The sequence below is a fragment of the Pecten maximus genome, chromosome 12, assembly GCF_902652985.1.
Source record: "Pecten maximus chromosome 12, xPecMax1.1, whole genome shotgun sequence".
Lineage (NCBI taxonomy): Eukaryota > Metazoa > Mollusca > Bivalvia > Pectinida > Pectinidae > Pecten > Pecten maximus.
Genome location: NC_047026.1, coordinates 2,107,982 through 2,126,433, shown reverse-complemented (window position 1 = coordinate 2,126,433; position 18,452 = coordinate 2,107,982). Strand labels below are relative to the sequence as shown.

The 18,452-nt window shown below is 35.7% G+C and overlaps 1 protein-coding gene across 5 annotated transcripts in view; it reads left to right on the top strand.

Moving 5' to 3' along the window:
• LOC117340109 (ciliary-associated calcium-binding coiled-coil protein 1-like) overlaps window positions 1-18,452 on the top strand; it is a 30,267-nt gene that overhangs the window by 8,139 nt on the left and 3,676 nt on the right. For 3 of the 5 annotated variants that reach the window (XM_033901904.1, XM_033901902.1, XM_033901899.1), the window contains 6 exons: window positions 1-101; window positions 315-484; window positions 11,168-11,315; window positions 13,584-13,656; window positions 13,957-14,076; window positions 15,693-15,728. In XM_033901904.1, coding sequence (XP_033757795.1) covers window positions 1-101; window positions 315-484; window positions 11,168-11,315; window positions 13,584-13,656; window positions 13,957-14,076; window positions 15,693-15,728 — 648 coding nt within the window. The remainder of the gene's footprint in view (window positions 102-314; window positions 485-11,167; window positions 11,316-13,583; window positions 13,657-13,956; window positions 14,077-15,692; window positions 15,729-18,452) is intronic. The other 2 variants (XM_033901900.1, XM_033901901.1) reach the window with 2 other exon arrangements.

Below are 18,452 nucleotides of genomic sequence, written 5' to 3'. Positions count from 1 at the left end.
GATGACGAAACTGATGAGAAAGAAGGAAGCTTAGCGTATAAAGTTCTGTCTGAAGATCAATGTAAAACACTTCTCGGTCAAGATGTTGTCGAAATGCAGACGTAAGTTGTTTATTTTTTATAGGATGGTATCAAAATGAACCATTTTTGGTGTATGGAAATTTAACTAGGAAATTTTATAATAATTTCTGGCTAAAAAGGTGATGTATATCATTTAGATGAGGTTTAAAAGTTGCCACCATTTTACAAGATTTTTTAACCTGGATTTATAATAGTAATAGTAATTAATAACATTTGTTTAAATATATTTTTCAGAACGTTATGTGATATTTTTAAACTACACAACTACACCACAGACCTGCGTGATGCAGGAGTACTGGATTATTATACAGGGGCAGTTTGGTGGGGAAAGGAACAGGGTTTCCAGCCTCAGCAACTGTCTGGCTTCTTCACCGTCATACACACACTATTGGATAATGTAAAAGGTAGGTGTCAAATGATCTTTTACTCGGGTGATAGAATGTACTAATTATCTCTCCTGTCACATTGTAATGTAATAATGGTGTCAAGTTTCCTTCTTAAGTCATGCTGGATTGTAATAATGGTGTCAAGTTTCCCTCTCATGTTATGTTGGATTGTAATAATGGTGTCAAGTTTCCCTCTCATGTCGTGTTGGATTGTAATAATGGTGTCAAGTTTCCCTCTCATGTTATGTTGGATTGTAATAATGGTGTCAAGTTTCCCTCTCATGTCATGTTGGATTGTAATAATGGTATCAAGTTTCCCTCTCATGTTATGTTGGATTGTAATAATGGTGTCAAGTTTCCCTCTCATGTCGTGTTGGATTGTAATAATGGTGTCAAGTTTCCCTCTCATGTCGTGTTGGATTGTAATAATGGTATCCAAGTTTCCCTCTCATGTCATGTTGGATTGTAATAATGGTATCAAGTTTTCCTCTCATGTTATGTTGGATTGTAATAATGGTGTCAAGTTTCCCTCTCATGTCGTGTTGGATTGTAATAATGGTGTCAAGTTTCCCTCTCATGTCACATTGGATTGTAATAATGGTGTCAAGTTTTCCTCTCATGTTATGTTGGATTGTAATAATGGTGTCAATTTACCCTCTCATGTTATGTTGGATTGTAATAATGGTGTCAAGTTTCCCTCTCATGTCACGTTGGATTGTAATAATGGTGTCAAGTTTCCCTCTCATGTCGTGTTGGATTGTAATAATGGTGTCAAGTTTCCCTCTCATGTTGTGTTGGATTGTAATAATGGTGTAAAGTTTCCCTCTCATGTTGTGTTGGATTGTAATAATGGTGTCAAGTTTCCCTCTGATGTTATATTGGATTGTAATAATGGTGTCAAGTTTCCCTCTCATGTCGTGTTGGATTGTAATAATGGTGTCAAGTTTCCATCTCACGTCGTGTTGGATTGTAATAATGGTGTCAAGTTTCCATCTCACGTCGTGTTGGATTGTAATAATGGTGTCAAGTTTCCATCTCATGTCGTGTTGGATTGTAATAGTGGTGTCCAAGTTTCCATCTCATGTCTCTTTTGATTGTAATAATGGTGTCAAGTTTCCCTCTCATGTTGTGTTGGATTGTAATAATGGTGTCAAGTTTCCCTCTCATGTTATGTTGGATTGTAATAATGGTGTCAAGTTTCCATCTCATGTCGTGTTGGATTGTAATAATGGTGTCAAGTTTCCATCTCACGTCGTGTTGGATTGTAATAATGGTGTCAAGTTTCCCTCTCATGTCACATTGGATTGTAATAATGGTGTCAAGTTTCCCTCTCATGTTGTGTTGGATTGTAATAATGGTGTCAAGTTTCCCTCTCATGTTGTGTTGGATTGTAATAATGGTGTCAAGTTTCCCTCTCATGTCTCTTTTGATTGTAATAATGGTGTCCAAGTTTCCCTCTCATGTCACATTGGATTGTAATAATGGTGTCAAGTTTCCCTCTCATGTCGTGTTGGATTGTAATAATGGTGTCAAGTTTCCCTCTCATGTCTCTTTTGATTGTAATAATGGTGTCCAAGTTTCCCTCTCATGTCACGTTGGATTGTAATAATGGTGTCAAGTTTCCCTCTCATGTCTCTTTGGATTGTAATAATGGTGTCAAGTTTCCCTCTCATGTTGTGTTAGATTGTAATAATGGTGTCAAGTTTCCCTCTCATGTCACATTGGATTGTAATAATGGTGTCAAGTTTCCCTCTCATGTCGTGTTGAATTGTAATAATGGTGTCAAGTTTCCCTCTCATGTCTCTTTGGATTGTAATAATGGTGTCAAGTTTCCCTCTCATGTTGTGTTAGATTGTAATAATGGTATCAAAGTTTCCCTCTCATGTGATGTTAGATTGTAATAATGGTGTCAAGTTTCAGTGTTTGAAAGTATGTATGAAAATTCCTTAGACAATTGGTCTACAGAAAAGTCATTTTTCCATTGACCCATTTTGTAAACACATTGTTTAAAGTAACATAACTGCATCACGCAAAAGCTTGCATCATCAAGTTCATACTCACTTAAATGTTTGAAGCCAATAACGCGATATTCTCAGTAAAAACATCTTGATTGTAAACTCCGATTTCTTATGATCGTTTGTCAGAAAATATAGGAATGTTGTTTACATAAATTGAAATGTATGTCAGGACCAAAACCTTTCATAGCCAATCGGGCCAACATTTGGAAATTTTACATAGACCGTCCAGGTCATCGGACCACCTTTATTTTCGAACACTGAAGTTTCCCTCTCATGTCGTGTAAATGATTGTAGTAATGGTATTGATTTTTCCTCTCGTTTTGTGTTTGATAGTTATAATGGTGCAAAATTTCCCTCCCAAGTTTATCTACAAGCTTTAAATTTTAAATTGATAAACTGAACTGCCTACGTTCTCTTCATTTATTGCTTCGTGGTTATTAAGCTACATACATAATATGTACATGGTTTATTCCATTTTTTATGATATCTAATTCTTTATCATGTGGAATAGAATTGAAGTTAATCCTTAAATGAAATTTGAGAATCAATGTTCAGACTCTAATTGACTATTAATTTAAATGAGGTTCTAATACTCGCTTGGGCATTACAGAACTTTCAATTAATTTTCTGTAAAGTACCATTAACAATATAATTAAGACTCTGAATGGATGGTGGACATTTTGTTGGCCAGCACACAAGTAGACTTTAAGTTGTATTCATGAGATAATTACAAAATCTTTTGTACTCGTTCATGATCAGTATGTGAAAGACTATCATACTACATGTAATACCAAACAGACTGGTACTCAAACTAATAATATGTAAATTTATTAATCCCCTGTCGGTGAAACTCTCACGTATCCTCCTGAAACTTCTGTAGATAAACCCCAGCACAAATGAACTTGACAGGACAAATTAGGTTCTTTGAGAATTTCTTCATTTGGAGATTTTTCTCTTCTGGTTAAATGAGATGTGTTTAGGTAAAAAAGATAATACAAATTTAATTATTTACCATACAAAGTACAATTCACGTATACTGTATATATAATGTGTGTTGTAAGTTGCTGTAGGGGCCGCGGTGGCAGAGTGGTTAAGGTGTCCCGACACTTTAACACTAGTTGCTGTCAATCTGACTTTGACTAACCATGAAATTTTTAAAGTTTTTTTTTTGTTGTACTAGCTAGCTGTGTTGAAAATGAATGTATACATATGTAAATTTGTCAGTGCTATTTTCAGAATCTTCTATTTAATTTCTTGAGCCAAGCATTTTAGGTTTTTAAGCTTGCTCAGTACATAATAAGGATTTGGTACAAAGTTAGTGGTAGAAAGTCACGATAACATAAAAAAGGGTTAAATGGTTGATAACACTAAGAATCAATTTAAACCCACTTAGGAGATTCAGCGCTTCATTTAATATTCAATGTATAATTGAAATGTATATTATCAGTGTTTAAATTTTACCAGCTTTCCACAAACTGTACTAGATGAACATACAACAAAGTTAAGGAAATCCTGTAATAGATTTGTTTAATTTATCTCCGTGGCTATATCTACAATTTAATTTACCCGGTAAATGTCTGTCTGAGGGTAATTATAGACGGGTAAACTGATCTATCACAGTCACTTTAAATGTATTAAATTAATTCTATTTTTACCGTGTAATATAATACTGCCTGTCATGACCGTGCTAGTTTAAACAAGAGGCCCAATGGGCATGTAACACTCGCCAGCTTCTAATGAAGCTTTGATTACCACTTTATTCGAATATAAGGGTAGGTTATGTTTATTCATTTGAATACCATTTGTGGCCCTTGGTTACAGCATACAAGTGGCCCAATATCAAGCCTCTGGGTGACTCTTGATCATTATGAAAGCATAGGTTAAAATGTTTTAACACATTTGACCACTATGATATTTGAACAAACTAGGTAGCTTATTTAATCAATGTGACCTTGAAAGTATTACCGTAGTAGGTCAAGTTCATTCATTTCAACAAACCCGAGAACCCTTCACCCCAGCATACTACAGGCCCAATATCAGGTCTCTGGGCTACTTGGCTATTGAGAAGAAATCATTTTGAAGATTTTAGCCTATTCGTCCCCTGTGACCTTGAATGTACAGTAGATCAAGGTTATTCATTTGAACAAACTTAGTAGCCTTTCATCCCAGCATTATACAGGCCCAATATCAGGTTTATAGCCTCTTGGTTATTGAGAAGATAGGTTGTTTAATATAGCAATGTCATATCTCACTTGCCTTTTGGGCAGGTGAGCTATAAATAGAGGCAGAATTATTTGATTTTGATATTTAGCTAGTAAAAATTGTCATTAGACAATTATTTTCATACAAAGGGGTCTAATGCCAAGCAGGCAGAAATACACAATTTACTGTTCTGATATACTCAGGTACCAAGCATGCGCCATTTATATCAATTCCTAATGAACAGTCAGCTGCTTTCCATTTATTTCCATAAAAAATGGTCAGGATAATGTTTAGCTAATTATTTCTGTCTGGTTGAAAATATATTTCTTTCTCCTTTAAATTATCCAATAGGATAAAGATAACAAAAACACGTGAATGTATTTCACAGCGACAGAGGTACCGCATGATTTTAATAAAATCAAACACATATATAATACATATGTATACAGAAGGCAATATTTAATGCCTGCTCAACGAGATGTACATACTCAAGATCAATTACATACTTTTTAACATCACCCTAACCCACAAAAAAAAAAAAAAAATTTGCACGTGTACACACCGCTACCTGTGTCGCCTGAATGACCAACCCAGGTACGACCACGTGTAGGCCGATATTTGCACCACTCGCACGTGCAAATATACACACAACGCCACCTATTGGCGTAAACATACCAAGGAGAAAATAATTTCATCCTAATACCGTAAACGGATAAAATTATATTTCTCCTTTAAATTATCCAATAGGATAAAGATAACAAAAACACGTGAATGTATTTCACAGCGACAGAGGTACCGCATGAAGAATAAAGAACGGGCAAGAGTCCGATATTGAGAAGCCCCGAAGAAACATGACCTAAATAAAATAAAAAAGTTCCTAGGAAAAACGTTTACAGATTTAAATGCCTAGAAACATTCAACCGCTCGCGAAAATTGTCTTCAATATAGCCATCTTTGGCTGTTTCCGACTTCCATCGTCCATGCCGTTTGAATAATCTATCCGGTATCCCCGCATTAGCTGCGGCTGATGCTCCTCCAGCACGAAGACTATGCAAACCAAACTTCTTAATATCCGGAACCACTGAAGAAAACGTTTCCATAAAAATCTCCCTGAACCTCGAATATGTCATGGGCTTATTTAACTTTCTTAACACATATGTATCTGTATTCAACCTAGTGAGATTCCTGAACACAAACTCCTCGGAATCATCCACTATAGATGCTAACTTCAAATATAATTCGAAATTACCCACCGGACACAATCGGGAACCACATATCCTACTCACAATGATCCACGAACCATCACGATATACATCAGTCTTGGAGTGCTCCACGAAAATCTCCATGTGGGATGCGCGTATCTGTATGTCTGATCTCCTTAACGCGAGTACCTCTGCGCTCCTCATGAAACCTGCATAAGACAATAAACACATAGTAATAGTTCTCTGATTATACAGATTGTTTTTATCAAAAACTTTATCATAAACATTCTGAAGAATTGAAATAGTAACTGCCTGTTTCTTCTTTACCGGTTTAGCTAATAACCTTTTCGCTCCCTCAAACACATTCCTCACTAACAGGGACATCGTAGGAGATATTTTCCCCACTATATCGTGCGCCCATTTAACGCCATACATAGCATCTGACAAAGAACCAATATTTGCATTGTTTTTCACCAAAAACGATAAGTATATACACATATGAAATGGCTTTATGGGAAAGATGTTTTCCTCCTCGAAATGATTCTGATTAGCCCACTTCCGCCAGCGTAAGAATCCGTAGCAATACTTTCTAACCGTACTGTCAGCTTTACAGCTCTGAAGAAGGTCGGGGACCCCCAAAGCTAATTCTTTAAGATGCTCCGGTACCATAGCGTACTCATCCCGCAAGGCATATGAAACTAATCGTATAAAATAAAAAGAAAATCGAATATTAAAATCGTTATATATATGCATGTATATATAATTAACAGAAACAAATGATATACATTATAAGCAAAACCAATGTGGTGATTAAAAGACATTTTGCTGGATGAAAAACATCAGCAACACAATGCTGGAAACAAACAAAAACTGTATAAACATCAGCAACACAGTGCTGGAAATAGACAACAAATGACGTAACAACATCAGCAACACACTACTGGAAATCGACAACCACTGTCATATCAACATCAACAACACAGCTGAAAACCGACAACAAATGCATCAACATCAGCAACACACAGCTAGAAACCGACAACATAAGACGTATCAACATCAGCAACACACTGCTGGAAACCGACAACATAAGACGTGTCAACATCAGCAACACAATGCTTGAAATCGACAACAGATGTCATATCAATATCAGCAACACACAGCTGGAAACTGACAACATATGTCGTAACAACGTCAGCAACACACTGCTGGAAACCGACAACACATGTCGTATCAACATCAGCAACACACAGCTGGAAACCGACAACACATGTCGTATCAACGTCAGCAACACACTGCTGGAAACCGACAACACATGTCGTATCAACATCAGCAACACACAGCTGGAAACCGACAACACATGTGTCGTATCAACATCAGCAACACACAGCTGGAAACCGACAACACATGTCGTATCAACATCAGCAACACACAGCTGGAAACCGACAACAAATGTCATATCAACGTCAGCTGGAAATTTATAACGATGTCATATGAACATCAGTAACACCCTACTAGGAAAAGGCAACAATGTCATAACATCAACAACACAATGCTAGAAACCGACAACAGATATTGTAACAACCTAAACTGACTACGAAATTATGGAATCATCAGCAAACACATTGTTTGAACATAGATAAATAACATACCAACAATAATAAGAAATCAATTTATGAATCGCAAAATAAAAACCAATAATGTAAAAACCAATCAAACTAACCATGAACAACTAATAGCTGACCAAATTTGTACAATGTATACATAACTAATACACGTACATTGTATGTCCATACGTGCAAGATTCTATCGACGAAAATCTAACCGCAAAGCAAGCATTCGGAATTTCAAGTCAACATTCCCAAACATTCCTTTTCCTGAACGAGAGGGAACATAAAATGACTTCCCAGTTTCCAAAAACTTATACTCCTGAATGCCACCCATAAAATGCTTACCATCTGGACAGATACATGGCCAAAATCTCCCAGACTTCCAGAATGGAACAATCAGAGTACCGTAAGCTCCACACATTTGCATATACCTAACAACCCTTGAAATAAGGTATACAGGTGGGTTAAACCACCCATTTTTACCCGACCAATTTGACGAAAATGCGTCAATACCCTCGGATCCCGGATTCCAGTACCTGGAATAAAATGGGTATATTTTTGCATTGTGCCAAGAAGCAAACCAGTCCACCTCATAAGGACCCCAGACTTGATTTAAGTCCCGGAATACACAATCAGCCACAGCCCAATCATCGTAATCTACCAACTTACTTATAAAATCGGCTCTCTGGTTTTCCTCTCTCGGAACCCATTCCATTTCTAAAGAAATATGATTCTGAACCATCAAACGGTAGATATCAAGAGCTATGTCCTGTAAATCAGATTTCATGCTACCTTTTTCTACAATCTTCACAACAGCCTGATTGTCCGAGAACCATTTTACTCTAGATCCTCTTAACACATGCGTTAGAGACAATAAAACTCTATAAACAGCTGTTAACTCCCTAAAAGTTGAACTTTGACCTGCTTCATACGGTGACCAAGACCCGTGCGATACCCCTTCCGGTGACTCTACACAATAACCACCGTACCCAGTCCCACTAGCATCTGAATACACAATCCTATTACACTCAGGTGTGTAACGTATTTCTCTTACATTGATACAAACAAGATGATTCAACCAAAACCTCACTTGAGCAAGACATGCTTGATCTAGCATAATTTTATCATTCCATGACTGTGCCTGTAGCATGCAAATAGATAAACATCTAGTCATCAATTGGGTAATGTTGCCAAGCACAATACCCATCGAAATAATCTGTCCGACAAAACTAGACACTGCTTTCACGTGCACTGCCTTTCCACTGGAAACAAACTTCAACATGTCTGTAATACATGCGCGCGCCTTCTCAATACGGCGCTCGGGTATCCTCAACACTCCTAAAAGAGTATCAATATCGACTCCTAGAATATATTATATAGACACTGAACCGGATCCCACATAGATTTGTCAACTTTCGGAACAAAACCCGACTCGATCAAGTCACCTTTGACCTTTGCACTCTGTAACACTAACTCTGACCTACAGACATTGTGACATAAACCGTCATCTAAATACATTAATATCTGAAAACCCTGACCTCTCCATTTTCCAATTAACGGTCTAGTTACTTTAGTAAAACAGTAAGGAGCAGTTGATAAGCCAAAAGGCAAAACCAAAAATTTAAAATATACCTTTTCTGAACCAAATATCCACGAAAATCCCAAATATTCGGTATGTGGAGAAAAGATATCTATATGATGATAGGCCGAATGAATATCAAATTTAATAAGCCAGCCCTGTCTCTCAATAAAAATCAACGCCGTTCTAAGATCATCGTATTTGACAGACTGCTTCCACAAATGCATATTAACCTGTCTTAAATCTAAAATCAAACGTTTCTTTCCGTTACTTTGTACTGAAACAGTTAATGGATTTACAACCAAAGGCACTGATTGACATCTTTCTACTAAATCACGTTTTTCCAAATCTAAAATAGCTTCCTTAACAAAATCTTGGTTTCTAAGTGCGGATACATTGTTAACCATTTCACTACTAACAGGTTCTGAATAAAAAGGTAACTTATAACCATTATCAATAGTGTCCAATACAAACTGTGAACTTTCTATGGACTTCCAAAACGAAATGTTCCTTTTTAATCGACCCCTCACTTTGATGTCTATTTGACCTTGTTCATATTCGAAATATTCAGAAAATAAACTGTCATCATGGGTATTGATATCATCAGATATAAAATCATACTTATCTTTTACCACCTGTCCGTCTTTGATATCCAGCTTATTAGGAATTTCCGGGCCTGGAGATCTTTGGGCAGTCTCTCCGGATATGGCCGAATTCACCACACCCGAAACATCCTCGTGATCCGAAACTCTGTTGGCCACGAAAAAGCTGCTTCCCACTATCAGAGATAGGACGAACATAACTATCTTGTCCTGCCGAGCCCGTAGCAAAACTGGGTCTCCCATAGTTATACCCGTTTATACGTGTACGTTTAGTGTCCTTTGTCTTTTTCTTCTTATCTTTCAGCCTTTTAACTGCTTTGCTGTCCGCTCTAGCTATTTTCCGGTCGTCATCAGAATCACTCGCTAATGGATTAGCTACATATTCCTTAACCACTCCCCAACCAGCCTCAGAAGTGTCCGCTATCCGGATTAACTTGTTACGCCTAGTCAGCTTACATGTTAACTCCTCAAGAAGTTCAACCGCGTACTCCGTTTTACCGGCATTAACAGCCCATAGAACCTGTTGAACTTCCTCTAAAATTTCTGAATTAAACTTAAACTGTTCTTGTTTCCCTCACGCTTCCAAACTGTGTCTTTTTCCTCCTTCAACTTTTGAACTTGCTTAGAAACATCTCGAGTTTTATCAAGTACTGACAGCCTGGAGTCCAAATAACTTCTAAGCTCCCGTTTCTGGTCCTTCAGCTGACTTAAAATGTCGTTGAGGGAAACCTCCGCTGACTTCTCAGTAGAAACTTCTGTGTCGACTTCCATTAAATTAGATAATTTACACTGTACAAACGGAGACAAAATTTGCACGTGTACACACCGCTACCTGTGTCGCCTGAATGACCAACCCAGGTACGACCACGTGTAGGCCGATATTTGCACCACTCGCACGTGCAAATATACACACAACGCCACCTATTGGCGTAAACATACCAAGGAGAAAATAATTTCATCCTATTACCGTAAACGGATAAAATTATATTTTCACAACCTTTATATTGTAGTACATACAGACCTGTTTATATTAATGAAATGTTCACATGTTTTCACTTTCATGTATGATTTCAGCTATTTAGCATAAGTTTAAAATAATTCCCAAATTTCCAAAGGCTACGTGTCTCAGGGGCATAGCTGGGCACTTGATTTAGTGGATTCATGAGTGTCGTAGGTGGGAGTCCGAAAATTTTGGAAAGTTTTGAAGTTCAAACAAAGTTGATGGTCCGGTTTCCCCCCAGTAAACTTTAATTTTTATTTCTGTTCCCGATGTGTCAGTGTAACTATATGTCTACTATGTATACAAGGTGCATTGACTTCATATTGATACATTTTTTTTTATTTTTTTTTTTTTCATGAAAAAATATGTGGATTCACCTGCGTACCTGCGTACAGGCAGCTATGCGCCTATGTCTACAATAAACAGTAGTTCTAAAGTATCGTGACTATACATTTTAACATCAATTTATTTCCCTTTTTTCTGTTTCACAGAACAACATATGGCAATGATAGACAATCTGAGGGAGTTCAAGAAAATGCTTATTGGCATCGACCCAGAATATCAGGAAATTAAGTCAGCCGGTTTAGATTTCTTCAACACACAACAGGCTAAGGCCTTAACAAACTATGTCACCACTTGGTAAGTTCTGATAGGTAAACCAGTAATTATCAATTCTAATATAAAAAAATATTGTAATATATAATGTATATCATTGTATCTTACTGCCATGACACAGGGACCTGGCACAAATCTCAACCCACAGTCCATATGAATTATTCTATAACATGTATACATATGGACTTATATGGGTTGAAAATTCGCACCTATGTGCAATAACTTGCTACTGATTTTCTATCAAATTAATTGGTTTCTAATTAAAGAAGGTATCTATTATACAAAGTAGATATCTTCTATTAATTGAGCCATATTCAATACATGTAACTGAAATTTGATATTTTTGATTACAGTCCAACCCAGTTATGACGAATTTCTGGGGACCCCTCAAATGTTTTCGTACTATACAGGGTTTTGTACTATATATGTGGGGTCGTATTTCCAATGTGCCACACCATGTATCACATGTACACTTCGTGCATGTTTGTATACACAAGTTTCATGTTACACTTCTCTCACTAAAAATAAACAAAACTGCATTTTAATTTAATTATTTAATATCAAAAATAAAACGTTTAAAACATTGTACATTGTAAGTGTGTGGCGTTCCGTCTTTGGTTATTTACAGTTGGTCTACCAATACACAATGGGCCGTAACAACGGCTACGTAATGTCATATCACGATCGCGCTAATCACGTTTTGCAGCTGCGAAAAAATCACTGACCCGAGTGTTTGTTTGATTCTTTCTGGGCTGACCTTACTTACAAATATATCCAGGTCTGAGAGATTTTTGAAAACACAATCTTGAACATGATAATGACATTTTGATTTCAACTTGTCAAGGTATTCGCGGGCCTCACGATCTTTAACGCATGTATCCGGGTCAGTACCATCATCATCGTCATCAATGCTCTCGTGGAGTTCTGTTCCTTTCACAGAAATGATAATGTCAGCCTCAGTAATCTCCAATGGTGAACATTGCTTAATTGAACACGACTAATTTACCTGTATACCTGCCTACAGCTTTCACTTATACACTCTTTGCATGGGACGGTACAAGACAAAGGTCATGACTCTGACTTTGACACTTCGTATCATGTGGGTTTAAAACAATGCAAACAGTGGTCAAGGGACCCTGGCATGTCTGTGTATTACCCGGGTTTTCGTCGTAATCGATTCATATTAACCCTTGTGGTGCTGAATTGTCTTCCATTAGGATGGCATTAAGTGCTGATTTGTTTCAAAAACAATTTTTTACAAACCGTTTTTTTTTTCTTCCTGCTAAAATATCAAGAATGATCCAAATGATGTATTCCAGACATTCAATGGCGGTTTGAATATCAATTTTATGAAAAAAATTAGCACTTCATCAGCTAAGCCTGAAAAAGTGCAAACTTCACATGAAAAAACAACAAAAGTCCAATAAACACAATTAAAAATATTATTTAATTCTTTAAGATATCTTTTATCTATATGAGTACACAATATATATCTTTTATTTTATCAATAACAATAATTATAACTGAAATGATTAATGGAATCTGAAATGTTATCACTCAAGGGAGATAATTTGAAATTATTTTACTCATGGGAGATAATCTTAAATTTTGTTACTGAAAAGAAATGACCAATGTCCTATCCAGGAAGTTGCATTTCACAGCGTTTTCAGCTACAAGAGCTATTACTCCTCCTCCTGACTCCTCTGACACTTGTAGGCAAGCACAAATTCTGCAGTTGTATGGAATAGCTCAAAGCAGGGTTCAACACACAGAGCTACCTGACACTGCCTGCACTGAAAACATGTCATCCTCCCACAAGATTTCGGCACTGTCTCACCAGGATGCTGGGACCTGAACAAATCGGTCTCTGCTGGACCGCAGACAATACATTTCCTGCTGGCATGGGCTTTCCTTCCTGTTGATGGAGAGTAGCCAATGAAATGCCGCGCTGTCAACCTCTGAAGCACTTCACATTTGTAACACATCAACTTTTTTCAACCCAGTGCTGACTTGGTCAGGCGAAAGTTGGTCAAAATCTCATCAGCTGATTAGGAGGAGTAGTTTTAAAAGGAAAAACTATTGATACATATTTAGATGCATTGCATGATGGTTGAGCTCACATATAGGTTTTCTGGAAATGTACACTCAAAATTGAACTGTGCAAACAGTCTTTTTTTCAGGCTTTGATTATTTGAATTTTATTTCAAATTTTTTCTCAGCAAACTGTTGGGATACAATTGTATGTGTATTTATTCCTATACAGTACTGTTAAATTTTCTTTATTTTTTCCAGTCTATTTCAACACTATAAGCTGTATGAATTAATGTTTACTCAAACCCAAGCTGAGGAAATCATCGGTACCGATGTGAGTATGACAATGATTCATATAACATGTTTATATATCCTGAGATGTATAATTACATTGAAATTAACAAACTAATAGAATTAACAAAAATTTATTCAGATTGTAACTTTGAACAAAATAATGTCAATATATAATGTTGACAAATATTGACCAACCTTTGCACCAAAAATGACCCCTTAATTCAAACACTCGGATAACTCGAAGTTTTCTTGTGGTTCCGTTGAGTTCGAGTTAACGAAGTTCCATCGTATATATATTGCCTAATTTTGACTTTTATTCATTATAATAATTATTTTTCAGCTGGAGATCGAGACAGCTAAGCCCGCCAATGTACCATTCCCCCCGCCACTGGATGAGGGCGTATCGCAGGAGATGTTTGCCTCCTACATAGCTACCCCTCCCCCAACACCCGAACCTGAGGTATTTTCCACTTTACCATATCTAAACATATATATATTACCTGTTACATCTTGTGTGAAAAGCTAAATAGTGTTTACATGTGCAATTCACAACAGCAGGATATATAATATATAAGCATTTCCCACTTAGAACTTAAGACACTGTTACATTGTCAAATTTGGATCATTTCACTTTTACACAGTAAAACGAAATTTCACATTATCATTAATATCACACTACAGAATATCAGGTTGTCTTTTTAACACAAATATCTTAATCTTGGCACAAATTCATTAAAACAAAATGTTATCCTTCAGAAAACAAAAACATTATTTGGATCTTAATAGATTTTAAGCTGAATTAAATTCAGTGTAGTTTTGAATTTTAAATATCCAAATCAGGAAAATATTTGTTTCACCTCACTTCTGGCAATAGAAGTAATAGATCAAGTTATGGATTAAAGATTTACACAAAACGGTCCGATAAACAATTTTTGTGGTTTCTGAAGGATGTACATTCAGTTAGGGTATCACAGATATTGTATGTGTTTGATATAATTTGTATATTTCAGAAATTACAACTAAAATTTTATAACAATAATCTGATAATTCTAAACTCTTAATTATCATTTATTTGTTGTTTTTATTTTGTCACATATTACTGTAGTAGATGTCTCACACTTTTGTATGTTGTCCGTGACGACTAGATAAAATGGAGGAGTGGTGGAGGGAGACACTTATTATGATAATATTGGGTGATGGTGTCTAAAATATCATTTTTCTGAATTTTACAATGTTTAATAGCTAGCGTGGTTCCAAACTAGTATCTCAAAATTATAGCACATCGTTGAACCAACTTCAAGTAAATTTAATTCAAATTTGTGCAAATTATCTGAAAAACTTTTCACAGAAATATTTAAGTAAAATATTTAACAGAGAGTTGGCCTTATAAAGATGTTTGATCTGAATAAGTGTCTCCCTGCACTTTCCTCCAATATGTGTTTAGAACAAGCCTGACTTTGTACATTTTATACTTGTGTATGTGTACAGTAATTGACATGGACCTGTTGTAGTCAATATCTGTAATAATTCTGTATGGTAAGAACTGGGGTGTTGACCTTAGATTGTCTACCTCCTGTGAATGACCCTACGATCAGGCCTTCCAGAAGAATCTTAAAATCAAAACACAAATCCATATTGAAACTATATAATTATATGGACTTTAAATCATTGGTTTTTTTTTTTTTATTTTTTTTTTTTAAATTTATCAATTATTTGATTATTGTACCATGATCTAAAAAAGATTAAGTCTATGTAACTTAATTCATTCATACAGAGATTTAGATTTTAATGTACATGTTTTATCCGTCTTAAAAAAAAATTCCAATGTTAACTCTTTGAGACAAAAATTACCTTTTTGTATATTCTATGTATTAGGATGTGAGTTGGGAATCTTTTTTTTAGTGTTTTTGTTGTTTTTTTTTCTTGTTTTTTTTTTTTTTTTTTTCAAAATTTCAATGGAATGAGAATTTCAACCAAGACTAATGACTAATGAACATGTAGTTTATTTAAATACTTAACAGTGCACTCCTGTCCCCTTTTTTGTCCATGTATTAGTTATACCCTATCACTATCAAGCAGGTAGATAAAAGTGAAGGTGGTTTGGCGGGAGAGGTAAGACGCTTACATAGCTCTACATAGTTCCTGTTGCAAAGCAATTATAGTGTTATCAGCCTGTCCAAATTTCATTAGAATTGAAACTTACATCTCCGCATATATGCGAATAGTGACTTGGTAAAAGAAATAAAAATGTCAGTATCAGTCAGAGTGAATCATTGGCAGCCAGGTACTGATACAAATAAATATTTTCAAAATAATTTTCAACATAATTTGAAATTTCAATATTTCCAAAATTATTTTGTATATCAACTGAATTTGAAGTTTCAATATTTGCTGAAATATATTGTTTTCTGGCAAGAGACAAATTCAAAGGTTTTAATTGTTTCAAACTGACAGTTTCATATTGAAGCGAAATATGGATGGGCTGGTACTTTTAGATTGCATTTTCAGTTTAAATCATCTTGTAGAGAATCCAATCAGAAATTAACAAATTCTTCATGTTTATCAAGACTTATTAAGTTCGTCGGTATTGAGTTATCCCCCCTTATCATAGTAAATAGACCTATAGTTTCCTAATAAGGTGACCTGGCCTCAGTTTCATCATCATTCTCTAACTGAAGGAAATTCCTTAACTCAAAATTTTCTATAGGAAAGCATTATAGGATTTTAAGGTAAAATCTTATTTAGTTCTGTGAATGCTTTCATACGGAAAATTTTATGTTAAAAAATTTCCTTTTAAAGGAACGTTGTTGCGAAAACAAGGGCCAGATTTCCTTCTTCCATACTAATATCCACACTTTTGCTCCTGAAGTGACTTATTTCCCATTTCTATACAAGTACCTACGGAAGCCGAATAGGACCAATGAAAAAAATAAACTTAGTTGGTATCATTAAAAAATAAATAAAAAATCTTGTATATACGAGTTTCTTTCTCGTATATACGAGTTTATTTCTCGTATATACGAGATTATTTCTCGTAATAACGAGATTATTTCTCGTAATAACGAGATTATTTCTCGTATATACGAGTTTATTTCTCGTATATACGAGTTTATTTCTCGTAATAACGAGATTATTTCTCGTATATACGAGTTTCTTTCTCGTATATACGAGATTATTTCTCGTATATACGGGATTATTTCTCGTATATACGGGATTATTTCTCGTATATATGCGAGTTTATTTCTCGTGTAGAATTTTTTCTTGTTTTTTCGAGTTTTTTTTCTTGTTTTTTCGAGATTTTTTTTCTTGTTACGACAATCGCACGGTTTTCGGCACGTAATGGTAAAGGCTGAGAATGACGGAAGACTCGTTTTACGATTATGTGGACTCGCTTGGGGTTGCAAGTGATATATTACGGGATCAGATTATGTACATAGGCCTATTTTATTTTCCCTCTAATGAATAGGTCTAGTGAAATGTCACATGCGGATCATGAGTGATGTAAATGACATAATCATGTAGCTAGGCCTACATCCCGTCATCCCCGAAATGGCGGCGGACCTACACGCTTCAAATGATATATGATGCAGCTACTTTTTATTACTCATTGATTGCCCTCAAAATTCGAAATAAGAAGCACCGAGATATATCTCCGAAAACTGTTAGCACTCGTGTAAACATTATCCACGTGTGTGGCGATGTTATTGTTATTGTATGGCGACGTTAGTCGTTAACTTGAAATGTGTATGTTCAATATACATGTGTGACAATGACAATTGTTTTATTCTCAGTGAACCTAAATTGTATACGTTCACGCGACTTCCGACAGATGGATAATAATAATAATAATAACTAGATTTGGTCAGGATCAAAGCACGAGATTTCCAGCTAGGAAAAGATCGCAGACATGCTTTCGTTCTGACGGACGCTTTTGTACGTTTTACCTACGATTTCTATTCGTTTTCTCTTCGCTTCCCTTCTTTAACTGATCATTTGACTTTTAACCGTACCTGTAACTATTTTTTCATCTCAAAAAATGAAAGAGCATGGACCACTGAGAAGGAGAGTGTAAATATTTTGGTAATCGGATAAAAAATTACGGAGATATGGCACTTTGAAAATTTCAAAGTTTTTCCCGCCAAAATTCAAAATTCAGGCAAAAATGCTTCTCTTCCGTCATCTATACACCTATAGACTTGATTTTTGGCACAACAATAGCATATGCGAGAAAAAAATCTTTCTATCGTTTTTTCCCTTAAACTATCAGTGCATCTTGTAGTTCATAGTCAGGACATACTTTTCTCTCTAACATGCATGTCAATGTCCCAGAAAGAGTTCAAATCGAGGTAAAACTTTTAAAATTCAAAATGAGTTTTTTTTTAATTGCATTTTAAAGTGTGTGATTGATGAAGATGAACTGTGCAAGTTTTATGGTCGTGCGATGAAAAATGAAGAAGAAATAATGGCACTTTGAAAAATTTTTGTTTTCGTTTTTACGAAATACACGGTATTTGGTACGAGCTGCACGGTACGGTATGCATGATACATGATACACGATACACTGTATGGTATACACGATACTTGGTACGAGATACACAGTACAGTATACACAATACACGGTACGGGAGAGACGATACGCTGTATGGAATACAAGATATACGGTTCAGTAAACTCGTATATACGAGAAATAATCTCGTTATTACGAGAAATAATCTCGTATATACGAGAAATAAACTCGTATATACGAGAAAGAAACTCGTATATACGAGAAATAATCTCGTTATTACGAGAAATAATCTCGTATATACGAGAAATAAACTCGTATATACGAGAAAG